The sequence below is a fragment of the Centruroides vittatus genome, unplaced genomic scaffold (genome assembly GCF_030686945.1).
Source record: "Centruroides vittatus isolate TY-2023 unplaced genomic scaffold, ASM3068694v2 contig_2565, whole genome shotgun sequence".
In the NCBI taxonomy this organism is placed as follows: Eukaryota; Metazoa; Arthropoda; class Arachnida; order Scorpiones; family Buthidae; genus Centruroides; species Centruroides vittatus.
In genome coordinates, this window is record NW_027121627.1 from 13,084 (window position 1) to 34,197 (window position 21,114).

The 21,114-nt window shown below is 30.8% G+C and overlaps 1 protein-coding gene across 2 annotated transcripts in view; it reads right to left on the minus strand.

The window, feature by feature from the left end:
• Positions 1 to 4,165: 4,165 nt before the first annotated feature.
• Positions 4,166 to 21,114, minus strand: part of LOC136971462 (uncharacterized) — a 70,449-nt gene continuing 53,500 nt past the window's right edge. For both annotated transcript variants that reach the window (XM_067265916.1, XM_067265917.1), the window contains exons 12-23: positions 20,787 to 20,957; positions 15,818 to 15,959; positions 15,546 to 15,706; positions 13,715 to 13,795; positions 12,468 to 12,647; positions 12,309 to 12,384; positions 11,349 to 11,501; positions 11,106 to 11,279; positions 10,847 to 11,025; positions 9,037 to 9,214; positions 8,396 to 8,616; positions 4,166 to 4,534 (exon numbers count right to left, since the gene is read on the minus strand). In XM_067265916.1, the coding sequence (XP_067122017.1) occupies positions 4,385 to 4,534; positions 8,396 to 8,616; positions 9,037 to 9,214; positions 10,847 to 11,025; positions 11,106 to 11,279; positions 11,349 to 11,501; positions 12,309 to 12,384; positions 12,468 to 12,647; positions 13,715 to 13,795; positions 15,546 to 15,706; positions 15,818 to 15,959; positions 20,787 to 20,957 (1,866 nt within the window). In that variant the 3' untranslated portion in view covers positions 4,166 to 4,384. The remainder of the gene's footprint in view (positions 4,535 to 8,395; positions 8,617 to 9,036; positions 9,215 to 10,846; positions 11,026 to 11,105; positions 11,280 to 11,348; positions 11,502 to 12,308; positions 12,385 to 12,467; positions 12,648 to 13,714; positions 13,796 to 15,545; positions 15,707 to 15,817; positions 15,960 to 20,786; positions 20,958 to 21,114) is intronic.

Here is a 21,114-nt window from a genome sequence, read left to right on the forward strand (position 1 = left end):
GACTTAATACTCTTTAGCTTTAGTTTATTAATGTGCAATGTACAATTAAATAGGTAGGCAAAGCAGAAGTCCTTTCTCATAAAAATTCTGATTCTTATCTCATAAAATTCTGATTCTTTCTCATAAAAATTCTGACAAAGTAATGCATGTTTTCCAGGAATCCATAATTTCTTATTTTCATCCGGTCTGTTTACTTTAATCGTCAATGCTTTTTTTTCTAGCTTTATCATTTGGAAATCGATGCAGTTTGAATTTAGGAGCTCTATTTTGAGCAATTAATGGCTGATCGACCCGGCACGATCTATTTTTACGTGGTAGCTTTAAGAGCGATATAGACGTATCGATAGATCTAAAGGCTAAAATAATAATTTCTAACGTCAGTATAGCAAAGTAAAGACTAACTTGACGTTTAGAATCTATTTTAGATTGGAACTACCTGGTATATAAAGTTTCGAATCCTGTTATTTATCGTAATAAATATCTGATTGACACTCGCTTGTCATAAGCGGATCGGAAGCTGGCCTCATAACGGCGTCCACAAACCACGTGACCGGCAGTAGCCAATCATATTTTGACCCCCCAGTTGACCATACTCTGTTTATAGAGGGCTCTAGTCCTACCTCCCGGCGTTCCCACAATAACAACAATATAAAAACAAGCCGTGCATGAATCAGAATAAAAATAGAAGTTGCAAATTAAAATGAAATTAATTTAACGAAAGTGTTCTTATTTAGTATATGAATTAAATACATACGTATGTGTATTTTAAAAAAATTATTTAAATATGAATATTTAAATTTATAACGTTGATGTGCATATCTTTATTTATTTAAATTGGGCTGAAATTTGAAAAAATTGTAACCTATAAATTCCCACTGTCGTCCGTCCGTTGGTCTGTCCTTCCTTAATCTCGAGAACGAAGTTAGATACGCGAAAATATAGAAAGCTTAGGAGCAGGATGTCCCCGTTATCTATACATAATTCAAAAAGTTTTCCCCTGAAAGGAGTTAGAAAATGATCGGCAGGACTCTGTTTATTATTATATTTACAGTATGAAAAATTATATTTTTTAGTGCACCATCGGCCACTCTAAAGATTTGGCCGCCTGCGTGCATATGCACGCACTACATACCTACCAAAACCTGCCTTGATCTGGTAGATGTTGCACACAAAAACATTACAAATGAAAAACAATACATGTATAAACAAGATGAATGACAATAGCTTCCAATTAAGTGGTCAGAGATGTATCTGAAAGCGGCCGTTGAAAAAGTAAAGGAAGGTATGAGAATTTATTATTTTCGGCAAAATCCACAATGTGATTTCTAGAGTGGTCTTGCAGCGATTTCTAGCAAATTTTGTCGATGTTTTCGAATGATCAACTAAAAACTCTGACCTAAATGTAACCGAAAATGCTTCAGATAATTAGTCAGGAAGTTTACGATAATGACAAATTTTATATGATTTGTGCGAGGCAAAAATATATATACACAAAAGGTTGGTAAGTTGCTCAATGAAAACAGAAACAAACGAATTCGGAAATTATTTCAAAATTTTAACGAGCAAAAGTTGCAACCCTGCATAGTGACATCATCACAATGCCGGGTTTCAATTTTTAATCATATTTTTAATTTAAAGCTTACGCTCTCGATCTCAAATTAGTCGTGTCTTCCCCTGTAAATCATACTTTTCCTGATAGCAATGGAGTCAAGCCAGTCATTTATATTACTCCGTTCTGAAGAAAATTTTTGAATTAAAATAAGGTAACTTTCGGTCCAGCCCGGAAATTCGTGTATATTTAATCGGGGCCTCCTGCCTCTAAGCTTTCCATAACTGGTCTCGACTTTTATCTACCTAACGTCCTTCTCGAGATTAAAGAAGGAAGGACAGACACAGACAGAATTTGTAAGTCTATAATTTTTTTCAAATTTCAGCCCAGTCATAGATCATGGCAAATTTTTGCTAAAAAAAGTGGAGAAATCAAATATTAATTTGCCAATATTTTGATATTTATTTTTTATTTGTTTTCTTATATCCTTGTTAGATATTTTCACAATTGTTCAAGGGCGTTTTTTCTGCTGCCCCCGAAAGATAATGCATATATTGCAAGGTTCACAGACTTGTTTGTTATTAGGTTAATGCCATAATAAAATATATTTTCATTTTCAATATGTATACTTATTATAAAAACATTGTTCACAAAATTGTGTCCCGCATCCAGCAATGTGCTCGGTGTATCTTAAGAATAAGCACAACGATACGAGTCTAAAAAAGAGGATAGAACGTAGGTCACGAACGCGTTGTGACAAGTTTTGACCAATTACAGTGCGAATTGATGATGCTTCTGCTTATCCTGGAGTTTGCTCCAGGATAAGCAGAAGCATCCTGGACCGACCGACGTTAAAAGTATCGGTCGTCGAAAGTTGTTGAAAAAATGGCTGCCTCCTATTAATTGAAGGATTTCGTGTAAAAAAATTAACCGAATGTTATTCGTTTATTTTATCAATGTTAATCGTGTTTCTCGGAAAACGAAAATTACATCTTTTTATTATTTCATCTGATCTTAAATAAAATTTTTATAGTGAAATTATATTGATAATTATTGATTATTGATATTGTTTGGTTTTAAGGAAATAATTTCTATTTGTTATATATTTAATAAAAAGAAACTTTCGTTGCAAATTAATAGAATTCAAAAGCGAAAGTAAAACCTATTCTAGTTGATGTAATTTTACTTTATTGCCAAAGTTAAAATAAAAAGCAGTACGCAAATATAACCAATAATCGTCAAGATAAAAAAATCTTTTCTTTCATAACGGGAGAAAAGATTTATTTTGAGAGTTAAGTATGAATTAAAATCAAGAAACTAAACATGCTAAGATTTTGTTCCTTCGAAACCAAAGGCAAGAAAAGTCAGTTACACGTGAATGCAATGTAACGACTCTAATACTGAAATGTAAATAGAAAATGAAATATTAATTGTTTAAATAAAATATCTGATGTTTTGAATGGTACAGTAGTCGCGGTTACTGCTATAAATTAAGTTGTTTACACAATTTTTGAAACTCGTAACGATTTAGAAGCTTTTTTTAGAGATATCTTTTATCATACTTAGATGTTTTTGAAGTAAGATTTTACACAAAATGGTAACATGTTAACTAGTCGATCAGCGTTGCTCTACTGCAATGATTCCCAAACTTTTCGATCCACCTCCCCTTTGTTCCATAAAGTTATACCCTAACTCGTCCCCTAATTCGTTTTCTCTTATGTAAGAAAGGCTTGAAAATATTCGTAGGAAAACTTTTATCTATGAAATTCACACTTTGTGTCCTTGCCGTATATTGTTCTCAACATCTGGAAACCATTAAATGCAATGTTTCTTCTTACCCGTTTAACAGAGGAACGAGAAAAGTTGTAAGTGACTCCAACCTTTGCATATGATCATCGTTCGGTACCCTGCCTCCCACTTGCTTCTTTTTGCCCCCTAAATTTACTCATCATCCACAGGGGGACCACTGCTCTATCGTATAATCAGTGATGTCAAATACTATATATACCAATACACAAAACTCCCCTCAACATCAAAGACAGCCGACGTGAATAGCTGATGAAAAAAAGCATTCTGTTTTGTTTCCCTGGAACTTTGTTTCGTAACAGTTCATTTGCCGTTTTTACTTTGCCATTAATAAGTGCACACGTATATTCTGTTGCGAACACCATTACATATTAGTCGCAAACTTCTGCGTGCTTCGGAACACAAAAATATTGTAGTAGCTGTGCCGACATTTTGTTTACCCTGTATAATGATATTAAATTATAAAGTATTGATTTCCCCTTGCATATATCTCTACCCAGGTGGAATTAGAAATTAGAAAAGTTGAAATAAATATGCAAGTAGTAAAAATAGTAAAAATGAAATCTTTATAAACTAGGATACCATGTCTGTAATCATGGCAACTGCTCTGTTTTTTTAGGCTGGATCATTTTCCCCCTCTTAAAGCCCTGAAAGGAACTTTGTGGCTATTTGGATGCATATATATTTCAGTAACTGTGCATGTAAAATAGTAAAAGCCATTTTTTCTTATATTTCTTTAAATATACCAACAAATCTGTAATTAAAAAAGAATCAAAGATTCATTTTAATGGAAACTGTTAGAGTGCAAAAATTTTATTTAAATAATATATATATATATATATGTATATATAAATATTTATATAAATATCAATATGAAATACATAACAGAAGAATAATATTACAACATGTGAAATGAAGAAATTCGTATATGTAAAAGAGAACAGTTATTCTTTTTTTGATGCAATCTATACATATTTACATACAAATTTATGATTTTGATGTTTATGATTTATAAATAAAAATATAATGTTAAAGTAAAATACATATAGAACATCGGGTTACGCGATTTATAACTCTCGGCTGTTGCCATGCCATTGGTGTGTCTTCTCTTCTTCTGTTATTTGTGTAGGGATTTATGTCTTCCGTGTCATCCGTGAACGTTGTTTCATCTTGTTGATCCTGGGAAAAAATAGTAAACTTTATTACTGTAATTATTTTTATTATATCAAGTAATATCTGATTTTTTTAAGTTTTTCTGTCATGTGGACAATAAGAACTTTTATATTGTTCATGTGTTCATTATGTGTTTAACCAGGCTGACAATGAGAACTGAATGAGGAATGACAGGATCCAACATATCTGAATCAAAACGCCTATAAAAACTTCTGAACATCTCATCTGGATTTAAACTTCAGAGCAAAGTTGATACTTTTGTAATTTTGATAGGCCGTCAATTGGAGATTTTATTTGGAAAAAAATCGTGAATCCAAAAACAAATCAAGAAAATAGTCAATATTTGTTTCAGTTATTTAGGACACCATATCGCTTAATCAGGATAGTTACTGCTAGATAGTATAACAATCTATTCTAACCCAGGAGTAATGTGGACTACAGCGATTTCCAACCGCATGGATATAGGCCATTAAAAAAGGACTTGGGATGAGTAAAAACACTTTGTAATATGTACAACAATATTGGACAATAGTCAATCGTAAATAGTAATTTGTTAGGTTATTGTATTAATTTTTTGGAGATAGATAGTTTATTATCATAGTAATTTAGGATTTTGTTTTTTGTTTAGTTATGACAATGCAACATTTGGGCGATCTGCCTTGGGGGATGCCTTCCGGGAGGTCTTTGTAAGGGTAACTGGTTCTTATTCAGGAGTTACAGACGTGGAGAAAACCTGAAAAACTCCACATAGCCAGCCAATCCTGGTGAGGCGCGAACCCACGACCGAACTCCCAATGTTCAGAGAATGGAACTGCTTGGGCTCTGGTGGGCCATTTAGGATTTTAATGTTAAAAAAATTCGTTAACTATATTCTTGTTAATTCCAGTTTAAAGTTTGTAAAAAATGTTCGATGTTATGCTGTTCCGAATTCGAACATAATTTACTTGACGAGGGTTGTAAATAGAGTCAGAAAATGAAAGATGTGTACAAAAATAGTTCAGTTGTCACTTCGAATGAATTGAAGAAGCTCCAGATGGCCAACATCACTTTTCTTCGTTAAGAGGCCAAAGAATTTCACAAGTGTTTACAAATGGCCACAAATGTTTATTGGATGAAGGCACAACATAGATGAAAAATCTAACCAATCATCTTTGGATCTTCGGCAGAATTCTTCTTTTAACTGGATGGAAGTTGCATGTACGGCTGGCGAGGTGGAGGAGGTTGGAGTTATTAAAATTTGGAAACAGACTGTTGCTGACCCCCTAGAAGAGATGTTTTCTTTGCAAATTGCTTCGAGTGCCAACGCCCGCGTCTTTTCCAGCTCGCCAAATTTATTTTTCCGTTTTTTATTTATACGTGTATGTATAAACAAACGGAAAGCGCGAGGGGTTAACAGGGTGCGCGGGGAGCTACCCCCAACAGTGTCCTCCTTTTTTGGCATTGGGTGATGGCCACCCTAGTTTGTTGGTTATTAATTGGATTATCCGTCTGACTATGTGTGACCAAGTGAGACACCTGCATCAGTGGGGCTTTAGACATTTTAATGAGTGGTGAATGACAAAATATATGGGAAACGGGTCACGTACGGTTTTTTTGTTTTTGTGGCTTGAGAGCGAAAGGTAAGGGATGGAGTGCTGCTTTTTTTTCTTTATGTTTGTAAAAGGTTTGTGCTCTAGCCCGATAATTCGGCTCTTGTGGATGTGTAACATCTGTCTTATAAAAACAAAAAGAAGACTCAGTTGTTGCTCATGGAGGTTTGGTGAATAAAAAAATGAACATCGAGAGTTCATGGTGAATTGAAGTAATAAGTGTATGGATAACCAACCGAACCCATTCATTTTGTTTAATTTCAATTCTCACTTCCTAATCTTTTCTTTCCCTGAAAATTATATTGTCGATTAGTACTAATTGTAATGAATGAACTTCATAGTTGCAATAATCAATTGTTGGTTACTGTTGACTTTAACAGCTGAACTCCATAGTTGTGAAAGTCTATTGTCAGTTAGTGCTGATTATAAGGGAAAAACTTCACAGACTGTAAGAATTTAATTATTGGTTGATATTAATTGTAAGGAGTTAATCTCAAGATATGTATGGATATTGTTGGAAATCTGTTAATCTCTAATGAACAAAAATTAAAATGAATGAAAACAAAAATGATCTCGTTGAACATGAAATATACTTTTCCTGCCTACTACCAGCATTTGTCAATTTTTTAATAATAACTTTACAAAATAAGTATCAGTCCACATTGTGCTATGGAGGTCATCACTGAGTAAGACAGTGTTGATTCCCTCAATAATGAACACATGCCTATTGATAGTGAAGTGATTCTGTATGCAATCAGCTAAGGATCAAAAGAATATTCTCAAAAACAAAAATATGAAAGCAAGGATGCAAACCTTGTAGAACCCTGAATCAATGGTTCTTTATCATAACTTTAAAATGCACATGTCAGCAATCCAATGTTGAAAATGATGGGCACTAAAATGGCTCCAGATATTCCAAAGTAACAGATGGTTGCTTGGTAAGTGTAACATTAAATTCAATAAATCATATAATGAGAAGGACAATGCTGAGATTGTCTTTCTTATTTAAATAATGATGAACAATTTAACAAAATACAGAAACTGGAGGGAATATTAGCAAATAAATTCACACCTTAGAAAAAGGTTTAATTAAACAAAAATCCAAATACCAGCAGAAAAAAAAAGGGGAATAGAGCTAACTTTTTGCACATGTTGAATGGGCATCATCAGGCTAAATAAAAGATGACTAAATTAGTTGGGATATAGAACCACAACAGAAGACAAGAAGAAATAACTTTTCTTTTCTATGTGGCACATTCTCATTTAGCTTGTTTAAACTATTATATCTGAAATTTCTCTTTGGGCTGCAATTTTCAAAAAATTCTAGATCTATAAATTCCCACTGGCATCCATCTGCCCTTCCTTAATTAATGTAGAGAATGGAGTGAGATAGACAAAAGTCTAGATATGAAAAGTTTAGCAGCAAGAAGCCCCAATTAACTATATCTGAACTTCCATTAAAAACTGGACGTCGTTATTACAATTCAAAAAATTTTCTTCTGAACAGAGTCAGATAGATGACTGGCATAACTATTGTTAACAGAAAAAGTATGATGTACAGGGGCAAGGCACTACTAAAAAAATTGAGAACATTGTTACAAAAAAAATTGCCTGGCATTATGATAATGTAACAAATAAATAATAGCTCATTTATGATAACATACCCTTGATCAGACCCAAAGCTACGGGGGTTAACAGGTGGCTAAGTTCCTTTAGCTTAGTCAGTAGTTCTCATGTGCAATACTTATATATAGTTTTGCTTTCATCATATGAATTAAGATTATTGTTACTTATTTTTACACTGTAGCTAATAGGTCTAGTGCTGGCTAAAAAAAGAAAAATACCAGTCACAATTTTTTCAGTTTGCCTCTCTAGCCTCCCAATGATTTATTCTGGCTACAGGATTGCCCTTGGTGTAGTCAACAGACTTGGGAATCATAAAAAATTTAGACTTATTACAGAAAGATGGCAAGTTGCCATCTTTGAAATAATTATGGTAATATTTGACATATATTTATTAAATTGAAATTGTTTTTAGCAGAAATTTTTTTTCAAGTCTATAATATATATATCTTTTATCTTTATATAAACTTTGCGGAACAGCTGCTTAATTGGGAAGTCTCAAAGTATACTGACCGATTAATCAGTATCCATTGTCTATTAAGTTAGTTTATGACTAACTGAAAATTAATTTTGTTTGTTTTTGGTTTGTTTTGTAAGATATATTATAAAATAGATTGAAACTAAAAATCAAGCTGAATAATTAAAAAAAACATACTTCAAATATTCCATGTCTGTCTGTAATATTTAAAGCTGGATTGCTATATTCTTCCAGACGGAGCGTTTGTGTACATGATACTATTGCTTTTCCCGTGGTTCTTGGAGTAAGGATTGGTGGTGCAAACATGGGTGATATGTAATGAGATACCCGTTCCACAATCTCTTGAAATCTGCTTTCCCAGTCAGCCAGACGTCCACTACCTCCATGCCCGCCAATTCCTGAAATTAAATTATTAATGATTTTGTTATTTAAAAAAATTTTATACAAGAATCCACAATTAAGGATAGTAATTTAGAAAGAAAAGTTTGTTTCATTAGTTTAAAATAATTTTATTTTAGCAATAGACATTTAATTCTAAATTACTTATTATTTTCTGAAAGTAATTTTTTAATTAAAAATCTACTGTAGTAGCTCCTCATTATATTGCAAAAATTTATATTGCTTTTCCAGATATATAATGTTATTTTTTGTCTTCCAAATATGCAAGTGCTTTAGCCAATAATGGATAGATACATTGTTATATTGTGCCAGCTGAGATATTGCTTATTTGGTATGTTTCCCTACATGCATGATATAATGGGGCACTTATAATATTACATTTATTTAAAAAGTAGAAAATATTTAAAATTATTATTTACCACATAAATCAACATAAACTAAAGAACTTAATATAATAGCAAGAGGACCCTGAGGTGGCCATGGAGTAGGCTCTAACATGACAGGAACTATTGGTTTGTGTAGCACATCAGAAAGGCTAGCTTCACGGGAACATGTTGGAGATATAACATAGCTGGGAGTCAAGCAGCACAACACTACCTACATAAGAGATATAACAATTATAATAAATACTTAATAAATTATTAATATTTGAAATAATGGGAATTTTATATTTAAATTTTTGTATGTGCTCCAACAGTATAAATAGAAAATTTATTCAAAATGCAAAATTCTGAAATTATGCTACACATTTGCTTGTACAGTACATCAATAAATATATTAAACATAATACATTGTCACTAAATTATTTATTTCTAAAATAGCTAATAAATTTTAATATATTTGTAAATATTATTTTTAATTATTGAAACAAAACTTTTTGGTTACAGTTAAAATTTCTTTAATAGTTATAATCCATAATGTCTTATATACTGAAGCAAGATAATGACAACATTGTGAAATAGGCATTAGACTGGAATACAAAGAAGTCCCAGAGAGAAAAAGATGTTCGAGGAAGATGTGAAGATTGATTGTAAATAATTTTTGAAGTTTAGAGAAAAACTGAAGAGAGATTACATGAGTGGAAAAGAATAGAATTGGATAGGAAATCATACAGGAAGTTTTATGCCCTGTATAGAATGAAGAGAATTGATGATGAAAATGTAATTCTTATAACACTAATTAAGCAGCACTAATTTATCTTTTCCTAAGCTACACCACTAAAATTGACATATATTCTCATTTTACTGGCTTTATCTTCAATTTTATAGGTTAAATTATCATCTGGTCTATTTGAGAAATGAAATTAATGTTCAGAACTTTTTAATATTAAGATTTGAAAATATCACTATAAGATGGAAGGTTGCCATTCTCAAGTTTATGCATAAAAATAAAGACATTGAATAAGAGATATAAACTTCTTAATGACAAAAATTAAAATGTGTAGGCCTATTGGTTATTTTAAGATTTTTGCCATAAGATAGCAGCACTAATCTTTCTTATAAGCAAAAAGTATTTATTATGGTATAATCAAGTTGAGTGAAAATTGAGAAAATTGTAGTTATTACAAATCTTTGAATATTCTTTACATTCACTGTGCAAATTTTGTTCATTTCAGGGACAGATCCAAGATTTATAGGAGCTTAAGCTTTTCCCATTGACACAAAAAAGTAAAATTTAACTGTTTGAACTTCAAAACATTGCATTTAAAACATCTATGATCACAAATATGGTTTAACAGGCCATCTGCAATACACTTATCATATTATCATCTATTAAAATTTTAATGCAATTAGGTTTGGTTTTGGTTTTGGTTTAATATAAAGTGATTATTTTTTAAACAATAGTAGGAATGAGAAGGATATTCTCTAACTTTCTCTAGCTGCATTCTCCAGCTTTTTAGAAGGAAAGTGTTAAGAAAAGAAATATATTTAATTGAAAAAACTACAGTATGTTATATTATGAAATACATGCAAGTACATTCAACATTTGAAAATGTCTTCCTCAAGCAAAAAAAGAATATATAAAATTTGAATTTTGATTTTAAAATAAATAAATTCATCAAACAAATAAACTTAATGCTGAAAGATAGTACAATTTTTCCTTATAATATATTTGGCATAATAAATGAGCTTATAACATTTCACAATTATTTTATATTATTTCATAGATTTAAATCATAAAAATTTTATAACTTTAAAAAATTAAAAAGTATTTGAAATCCAAAAATACCTTTGCTTTGCTAATTCCTTCATATATTTTTCCATATAAAGAATCACCACCGCCCAATTGTCCAACGTCCATCCAACATGGAAATCCTGCCAATTCCATTCTTCTTCTTAAACCCAGAACAGCTTCTTGAGAATCCCATTGATAACTTATAAATACAGGTGGAGCAGGTAATTCTGGTCCTAAATAAATAAGTTAGTAATAAATATAATGCAGAGATGCATTTTAAAATTTACAAGAAAGAATAATAATTATGTATTACCAATTTCATTCTGTATAACATCTGCTACATCTTTCCTGTTTATTTGTTCTAGACATGATATTAATAAATCAATACAATATCGAGTTCTCCCATTACTTTCTATCCAATCGACAATTAAAGACATGCTTGGATGAATATCATCTTCAAATCGTGCAATTTCTCTTTCACTATAACCTACAATTAAATATATCAGTATGTATAAATTTAATTAAAATAAATTCCAGCTAAATATAAAATTCTTACCTAATTTTTTGCTTAGAGCTGTCCAATCTTTTCCTACATTTCCAAAACTAAGAACTTTGGCTGCACTTCTAATCCATTGAGGATCATGCGATGAAAGTTCGTTGCTTTCCCAACAAGAACGAATCTCAGCACCAGTCATTAATGAATATTCATCTATCAGTGTACATATTAATATAAATAAATAGCCTTTTAAAATAATCAATTAAGCATTTCCTATCCTATTTTAAAAATAGCATCAAAATTTATTAAAGATTATGGTAATAATATCCTTATTGTGCAACAATGAATGCTTTGTAAAATCCATGAATAAGCTAATTAAAATAATCTCTCGACTAAATATAAGTTTAATAAATAAGGACTATTTCAACTAGAATTAAATTGTGTAAAGAGATTATCTCTCATGCTGTATTAAAATATAAGCCTTAAAAACAAGCATACAGATTTTAAAATATATTAAATAATATAAAATAGAATTTGAAACTGTAATTTTAAACACAGTTGCAAATTTTATTAAGAACAGTATCTTAACAATGCCACAAATCTAATATCAGAGATTGTTAAAACATTGTTCTTAGTTTGCCAGATTGAATTTCACTTTAAGCATTGATGTTTGTTTGCTGGATTTTAATGAAAATTGCTATTTTATAGATGTATCATTATGACATGAAGCTTGTTTCTAACAAAATGGTTTAACAAGTTATGCCATATGTTCAACAGATTTAACAAAAACATTATCTTATTATTAGCTATGTTTGATTTTCATTATTAAATTATGTGGATCTTATTAAAAAGCTATTTTATTTTTATTTCATTTATATATCTGAACAATTGTTTTAAATTAATAATAGTTACAACTAACTTTTCATTTATTATTTCATATCAAATTTTTCATTAATAATGTTTTTATGGTATTTTATACAAACTTACAATAAAATAATGATACATTATGCAGTGTATTACCATTTGAAGATGATGATTCAGGAAAGTATCTTTGAATAAAGTCAGTTTTAACTCTTCTATAGTCACATTCTATAATCTATGGATGAATAAATTTTTTAATCTAAATTTTGTGTTTTAAATTTACAAATATATTATGAAATGATTAATTTATTTTCAAACCTTTTGAGAAAGACAGTCATTTAATAATAATAAATGAACACAGCTTTCTTCCATACAATGACTGATGTGGTGTTTATCACAATACCTTTCACAAGGGCATGGAACACACAAACGAAATGATAACCTTTTGTACCAATTGTCTCTAATTGCTTCTAATTCACTCTCTAATAGATGGCGAACCTAATAACAAAAATTATCGTTAAATTATGATACAGAATAGACACAAAGCTCCTATGCATGAGATTATATTCAAGATTTCTCAGTTACAGAATATTTTGATGACAAAGCAGATGATGGATTGGATGTGAATTTGATATGTGTGTATCTTGTATGAATCTTGATATGGCAACAACTAACAACTGATTTTGAAATAATGTGAAAAATAAAATTTCTTAACTTTTACAAGATTGAAGACATAAAAACAGCATTTATTTTTATTTTTTTACTTTTCCTACCCTGTGAGCATGAAGAAGGCCTTTTTCAAGCCAATTGTGGATTTAGCCAGGCCCACAATGGAATAGCTGGGTGATGAGGATTGGAGCTCAACATATTCAGGACCCAGGACAGTCCACTGAAAAATTTTTGAATTTTTCAACCTGTCTAGATCCCAGATCACCCGAACCATTAGGCTGATGCCTTAACTACCTTAGCCATCTGGCTGGCTATGTGTGTTTGGTGGTGTCTACAAATAGGTACAATTAACTCAAATATTATTTACAGAGGCTTACAGAATACCAGTTTATTTAGTAGTAAGCATATATATATACTGCTTGCACTAACCTCAAAAATTACTATCAGGTATTGCCTTAAAAGCTTTCAACTGTTGACATGAATGATGACCAGAACATAAAGATAAATTAAAATTTAGATAAAAAGTGGACGCTAACTTCTAACTAACATGCATATAAACTTTGTGGTCATTCTATTTATATTTTGAATATATGACAATGATTTTTATAAAACTTTATTCTAATATTAAAGCCCTGTATATCTTATATATATATTTACTTGTAAAAAATATATACTGATATATATATATATATCTGTATATATTTTTTACAAGTAAATATATATATAAGATATACAGGGCTTTAATATTAGAATAAAGTTTTATAAAAATCATCTGTCAGTATATTCATAATATATATATATATATATATAATAGTATATATATATTTTTTACAAGTAAATGTAAGATTTTTCTTCATCATCTTAATTACTTTAACATAATTGATAAATTATTTTACCTTTGCACAGATATGGGGAGAAGGAGAGCTTCCTGTCATGTCATCTTCACTTTCACTTTCTCTCCTCTTAGTTACAATAATCTGAAATATTATATAAAACAATTATTAATTAAAATACAGGTAATTTGTTTTTTTTTAGATCTATCAAATTTATAAATTTATTAAAAATTCATATTGAACTATTCATATACTGTAGCATATAAATAAATTATTAAGTTTTTCTAGAGTGTAATCATTTTTGACAGTGAATTATGTTTAAATAGATTTAAATAAAATTAATCTCATTATAGTAATAAGAATGTTATTTTATGCTGATATTAATATGAATATCTGAATGCGTAATGAAGCAAACACCCTTTTCTTAAAAAACTGAAATCTAATACAATTAGATGGCCAGCTGGATAGCTAAATCATTTAAATAGATGACTTAACTATCAAACTAGTTCACTTTTCTATCTTATGATAATGGGCTCTAGTTGTATGAAAGTACTAGAGAAACTTAATGTGTGCAGATCCAATAAAGCAGATTTTTATTGTTATAAATATCTATGTGTATTTCCTTATGGAATGAATAAATGAAATATTTGCTTAACTGCCATTCAGATTATTTAATCTTTTGAGTTATTCATTTAGTAATATAAATATGATGAGAGTGTCATGTAGTATGCATTCATTTACAAATGATCTCATAGGATAATAACAAAAATCATTCTCCAGCTGGTTATTTCAAAAACAATTAATACAACTACTGTGGACCAGTTGTTGATATATACTAAGTTGAGCATGTGCTAATTGATAACATTTCTATCTGCCCTTGATTTGATTCTGTCCTGATATTAATAGATTCTGTCCTCCACAACCTACAGAATCCATCTTTGTCCTGAATAAAAATACAACTTTGTAATTGACACAAAATTGTAGAGAATGAAAAAAATATGTAATTTCAGCTTTTCTTCCATTCCAAAATAACAAACAGGATCCTGGAACGGACTGTAAAATAATTTAAATTTTTGTAAAATAATTGTCCCTGTGTGTAATATGAGAAAGACAGAATGCAACATTCACATAGCCATGATTAGACTAAATAATTCAGTTGAATGAAAATTATCAAAAACACTGATGTGTACATTTCTTTGAGTTTATATACTTAAAATGCCTAAAACTGATTGTGCTATCATTACAGATGATGTTAACCATGCAGAATTCTATAGTTTCAAAAGTATAGGTGAATTATTGCAGAATTAGTCATTTTGAGAAAGTAAAACAAAAAACAAATGTGTAATCAGTGGTTTTTGTGTTTTTATTTAATCAATTTTTAGTGTTTTCCATTCAACTGTAACATTTGTCCTATCCATGCCTATGTGAATTTCACACTTTGTTCCTTCTGCACTGCATCCTTGTTATGAAGTGGTGCAAGTAGGTGGCAACATTTTTACAGTCCATTCCAGAATCCTGTTTGCTATTTCAGAAAAAAGTGGAAACTATGTATTTTATCATTATCTGGAATTTTGTAACAGATGCTGATGTCTTATTTCTACTTTAGACAGAAATAGCCAAACTATCCCATTCTATCCCATCTTACATAAGGAGAAGTACCATCAATAAGCACATGTTTGACTTAGTATTCACCAGAAAATGGTTTACAATAATTACATTATTCATTTTCAAAGTAATCAGCTGAGGAAAGCTTTTTTTTTTTAAATTCTATATAAAACGAAGAATAACATGTAACATGTTATTCTTCGTTTACATGTTACATGTAATGAAGAATAGAATTACATGTTAAATTTGCTCAAATTTCATAATAGAAAGTTCATGTTTAAAAATTTACCCTGATTCGATCATAAGCAGGTGTTGATCTTCTCATTATAATATCATGATGATGATCGACAGCTATTTTGGCTGTTTGCCGAAAAATGCATGGCATTTTTCTCCAGCTATGTTGTTCAGACCATCGAAATGTTCTAGTAACTAATTTTGAGAAAACCACATCTGAAAATATTTAACATTTTGTTCTTTTGAAATATTAGAAATTTTAATAAAAGCAACTGTATTAGTACTAGCAAACATATTTTTATTATTATTAAAGTAACATTATATTACCTGGTAACAAATCTGGAAATTCAACTATTAAATTTAAGCAACTAGACATGGTAACGGGTATCAATTTGTGATCCATAATTTCTTGTGCCATCCATGGGAAAAAATAACACACACTTTGCTGATTTTCAGTTTTATCTAAGTCCTAAAAATAAAAAAATGAGACAACAGAGATTTAGTTTTCATAATTCGTGATAATTAAAAGTTAATTGGAAACAGAGTTAAAATGAATCTTATTCTTAATCTATGCTTGTTTCAATTTCCAAACATGTAATTAAATACGAAAAACCTAGTTTATTTGGATTTTTTTTTTTATTTCATATGTTCCAGACACTACAGTACCAGTAATTTTACTTAAGTGTATGATGAATTTTATGATTTGTGTCTTTTGACATTCTTCAGAATTATATTTATTAAAGGAATTTGTTAACAGAACTTTACGATTAATTAAACAATTAATAAAATAAAAGTTTCAGCTTACATTTAACCAGAGACATACAAAATGCAGAGGTGGCACTATGCAAAATTTATTTTTGAGGCACATTAAAAAAGGTTATAGGCAGAGGATAGATTTATTTAGGTTTATAATAATATGAACATTTTAAATACAGAAACAGACAGTAAAACGCGCAATAAAGTAATAAGGATGTAAACAATAAATTGGAAAATTCATAGGTGTGCACGGGTGAATCAACAAAGGCTATAGGCTCTCATTGACAGAAAAAATAATAAAATTTATTCGAATTTCAAAATGTTGTTTTTAAAAATCAGAAGTCATGTTATTTCAATTCGAAAATTTCTCCTGAAAGGAGTTAATAGATGACCGGCATGACTCTATTGCTAACATGAAAAGTATAATGTTCAGGGGCAAACATTACTAAAAATGGAAAACATTGTGACAAAAAATTGCAGCCCGGCATTGTGACGATGTCATAATAAATAATTGATTGCTTTAATAAACATATTTCTCTTAGTAACGGAAAAGAATAGTAAACTTTTGTTAACTTTTGGAACCAAACTCCATGTTATAGGAGGGAGGGATACCTGTACTAAAAATTTGTGATACCCTAGGTGTCTTCTTTTTCGCCTCTAATAAAATGTAACAAATAACATAATTATTAACTTAAGAAAACAAGTTTAATGATGAAAATAAATAATGAAATTATTAATTAAACTTAATACAATCTTCCTTCTGTTATTATTTAATTACTTTATTTTTTAAACATTTAGCATAATTTTTTTGCTGTCATTTTTTTAAATCTCCCATATGATATTTTCTAAATAATACAATACGATACTCATTAAAATTTATTTTATATCTCGTATTAGCCTCTGTGTTGACAAGATAACCATGTAATAACATATTGTCCTACAGCCTAGCTCAGTGAGGTAAGCATATTTTTGCAAAATAAGTATATCGACAATTGCACCTGCATAAAAACACAATAAAAGCAGCTACCGGCAGTGGTGGATTAAGACCTTTCAGTACTTCTAAGCATAAAAGATTGGGGTTTTCTCTACGTAATTTTACATCACATATTAATAATGTCTAATTGTAGGTATAGAATTATTTATAAATTAACTTATGTTATACAATTTCAATGGTAAAATCGCTTTTTTTAAATGCAGATAAGAGAGATTGGAGCTGTGTAAAGTGGCAGAAGTGTTCTTCCAAGTGGTTAAATGAAGATAGAGCATTAATAGTGGTTTCAACCGTAGGTCTTCCTTAGTTAAATCTTTGGGACGCTAAATAATAATAATGTTTTTACAAACTATCACAGTTTATCATTTATTAGTTTAGAAACAGTTTACGTTTATTTAACTAACACTTCAAATTCATTATTTCATTTCAAAGTTATTTTGAACACAAGAAACGTTACTGTTTGTGCAATAGGCTACTGTGTCGCCGAATATTGCAACCTGAAAGCACTTGCAAATAATGTGACATCGGCCAATTTATTTGCTTTATTGTTTTTCGGTGCTAACTAGACTTAAGTGTGAATTACTGGTATTTGAAAAAAAAATTCTGTAATTTGAGAATCAGACAAGATATATTAACTTTTTACATTAAATTGAATTATTGATCAATCAGCCCATAAAGTTTTATTCCCATTTTTGAATCACCCTGTATGTAATCCGTATTTCTATTTTCCACATACACAGAGGCGGCCCTATGGCGGTGTGAACGGTGCGACCGCACCAGGCCCGTCATAGGGGAAGCGCAGAAAATGCAACGATCGATCGTCTGCGCAAAAAATAAAACCTAATCATCTTATTACTACTTAACCCTACCCGCCTAACCTAACCCTTCTTTTTAGCAGACAATAATTTGTCGTTCAGAGGAAGCTCTGGATTTGAAACACTATATACTACTAATAATGGTAACTTCTTGAGTTTAGTGCAATTGCTAGGAAAATTTGACCCTGTGATAATGGAGCACCTCCACCGTATTGTTAATAAAGAGACTAATGTCCACTATTTTGGCAAACGTATTCAAAACGAGTTGATCGGCTTACTTAGAAATGAAATTCGAAATAAAATTTGACTATGGCAAAGTCATCTAAATACTTCTCTATAATACTGGATTGCACTCCTGATGTCAGTCACGTCAAACAATTATCTTTAACATTGCGATTTGTTGACACTAATGAAGGTGAAGTCCAAGTGCGTGAGTGTTTAGCGTGAGTTGTTAGTCGCTTACAAACCGGCAAGTGACTCTTCGGGAGCTGGACTCACTGGCCTCTTTCTTGATGATATTGTTCAAGAGTTCGATTTGGATGTGAACGATTGTTGAGGCCAAGGATGTGATAATGGATCTAACATGATAGGAATAAACAAAAGTGTCCAAAGCAGAATTCTGAACCAATATCCACGAGCATTTTTTAATCCATGTGGCTGTCATAGGTTAAATTTGGTAATAGTAGACGCCGCCAAAACATCTGTTAAATCGGTTTCATTGTTCGGATTTCTTCAAAGACTGTTTGTTCTGTTTTCTAGATCAACAAAGCGATGGGAAGTGACATCCAAGCACGTAGAAGGAATATCACTGAAAAAAATTTGTGAAACTCGTTGGGAGAGTAGAATTTCCAGCCTCGCTGCAGTTCGTTATCACTACTCTTCAGTTCGTGACGCCCTTCTGAATCTTCACGAAGAAACGAATGACCCAGTTGCAGTTGCTTCAGAAGCCATGTCCCTGATTCAGAAAATGGAGCAATTTAAGTTTATAGTAACAATGGTGGTTTGGCATGCTATAATGTTTCAAGTAAACATTGTAAGTAAGGCTGTGCAGTCTGAAACTATGGATTTACCAAACGCTTTACAATTGCTGAAGAACTGCTCAGAATTTGTAAAAGAGTACCGATGTTATTCGTCTGCTCTGATAACAGCTAGAGAAATTGCTTCTCAGGCTGGGATAACCCCTATTTTTAAGCCAGTCCGATCCCAAAGAAAGAAGAGATTATTTGAATACGAGGCCGTAGATGAGACACCAACAGATCCCGAAGAATTGTTTAAAATGAACGTCTTTTACCCTACGATCCATACAGTTAAGAATGCGTTGGTCACTCGATTTACACAACCATCCAAATTTAATGATACATTGTCCTTTTTATACAATATTAAAATAATTCCTGAAAAGTCCAAATTGGAAAAAGCCTGTGCAAATTTAGAAATAAGTTTAACCGATGGGGAAAAATGTGACATATTAGTTGTGAATTGGTTGAAGAACTTTTACACTTGAATCCATTGTTGAAAAAGCTTGAATCATCAGAACCAATAAAAATTCTTCAACTTATTAAACAAAAAGGTTGGCAGGATATATTCCCGAATGTGTAAACAGCACTTTGAATTTTGCTGACCATACCTGTAACTGTCGCTGAAGAAGAACGAACTTTCAGTAAATTAAAACTCATTAAAAATTAGTTACGTTCAACCATGTGTCAAGATAGACTGTCAGATCTAGCAATTTTATCTATAGGAAATAGTATCGCCCAGAAGTTGAATTATTCTGAATTAATAAAAAAAATTGCAAGCGCAAAAGCGAGGAAGGTGGCATGCCAAGCTTTTTAGTTCCTTTTTACATTTCTTAATTTGTTTCAATTTTAAATTAACTTTTACAATGTAAATTGGACTTTTGCGTGAAGTGAGCGTTGTCTGTGCCATAGTAGTTTGAATAAACCTTTTCAAACAAATATTGTTTCTTTTTACTGTTATTGTTTCTTGTTCATATTACTACTATGCAGTGCCGTAACTAGGGCGGTGCCAGCGGTGCCCAGGCACAGGGCGTATACCCTGGGGGCGCAGAAATGACCTGGACCAAGTTTAGGGTCATAGTTTTGGGGCGTAGTTACAGATGCTCGCACCGGGCGCATAAAAGGCTAGTTACGGCGCTGCTACTATGCTAATCTTTCGGAGGTCTAAGTTATTAATAATGTGAAAAATGTATGTTATCTTTAGTCTCTATGTATAGTTTAGTCTCTACAGGGAGGGTCGTCATAGTGAAAACTTTGCTAGGGCCGTCTCTGCACATACATTTCGGTTATTTCCATATTGTTCTGGACATCATCTTTTTATGCTGCTGGTTGAGATCATTAAAGTATTCTGCGATAGCTGATTTTAATTCTTCTCCAACTGTTTTAAAAAAATTTGAGATGCTTTCTTTCATAATACCCCAAGGAAAATCGTCATTTTTGTTAAATCTGGACTTTGAGTAGGCTATATCATATTGGATCTACATTCAATCCATCATGCATCAAGTTTGTCTCCACGAGATATTCTTTAGCTGAGAGAATCAGGGCACAATTTTTTACATACATAAATTAAAACTGTAGAAATGACGTATCCTCTTATACTAATGTAATCTTAGATTATGATATTATATCTTTAACAAAACTAATAATAATAATAATGATTGAGTTTTCATTATAGAAAATATATTATAATCAAAAATTATATTTAAATGAATACAAAATACCTTTTCAGGATCAATTTCACACAATACATCTGCCGTTTCTAAAATATCGAGTAGAGTAATTTTGTGATGAAAAGTATCAGGCCAAACATTTTCAAAATAATTATCACTAATAATTCCATTTATGGCTTCTGAATTTTTCAAATTGTTTGTAGTTTCGTCTTCATTATCAGTCTAAAAAATTTATAATAAACTTTAACTTAAAAATTAAAATTTCTAAAGAAATAAATTAATTTTTTGTTGAAAATGTAGTTCGTTTAGTTTTTTAATAAGTACAATATTAATTATTATTTTATATCACTACTACAGTGCTAAACGTTTTATAAGACCA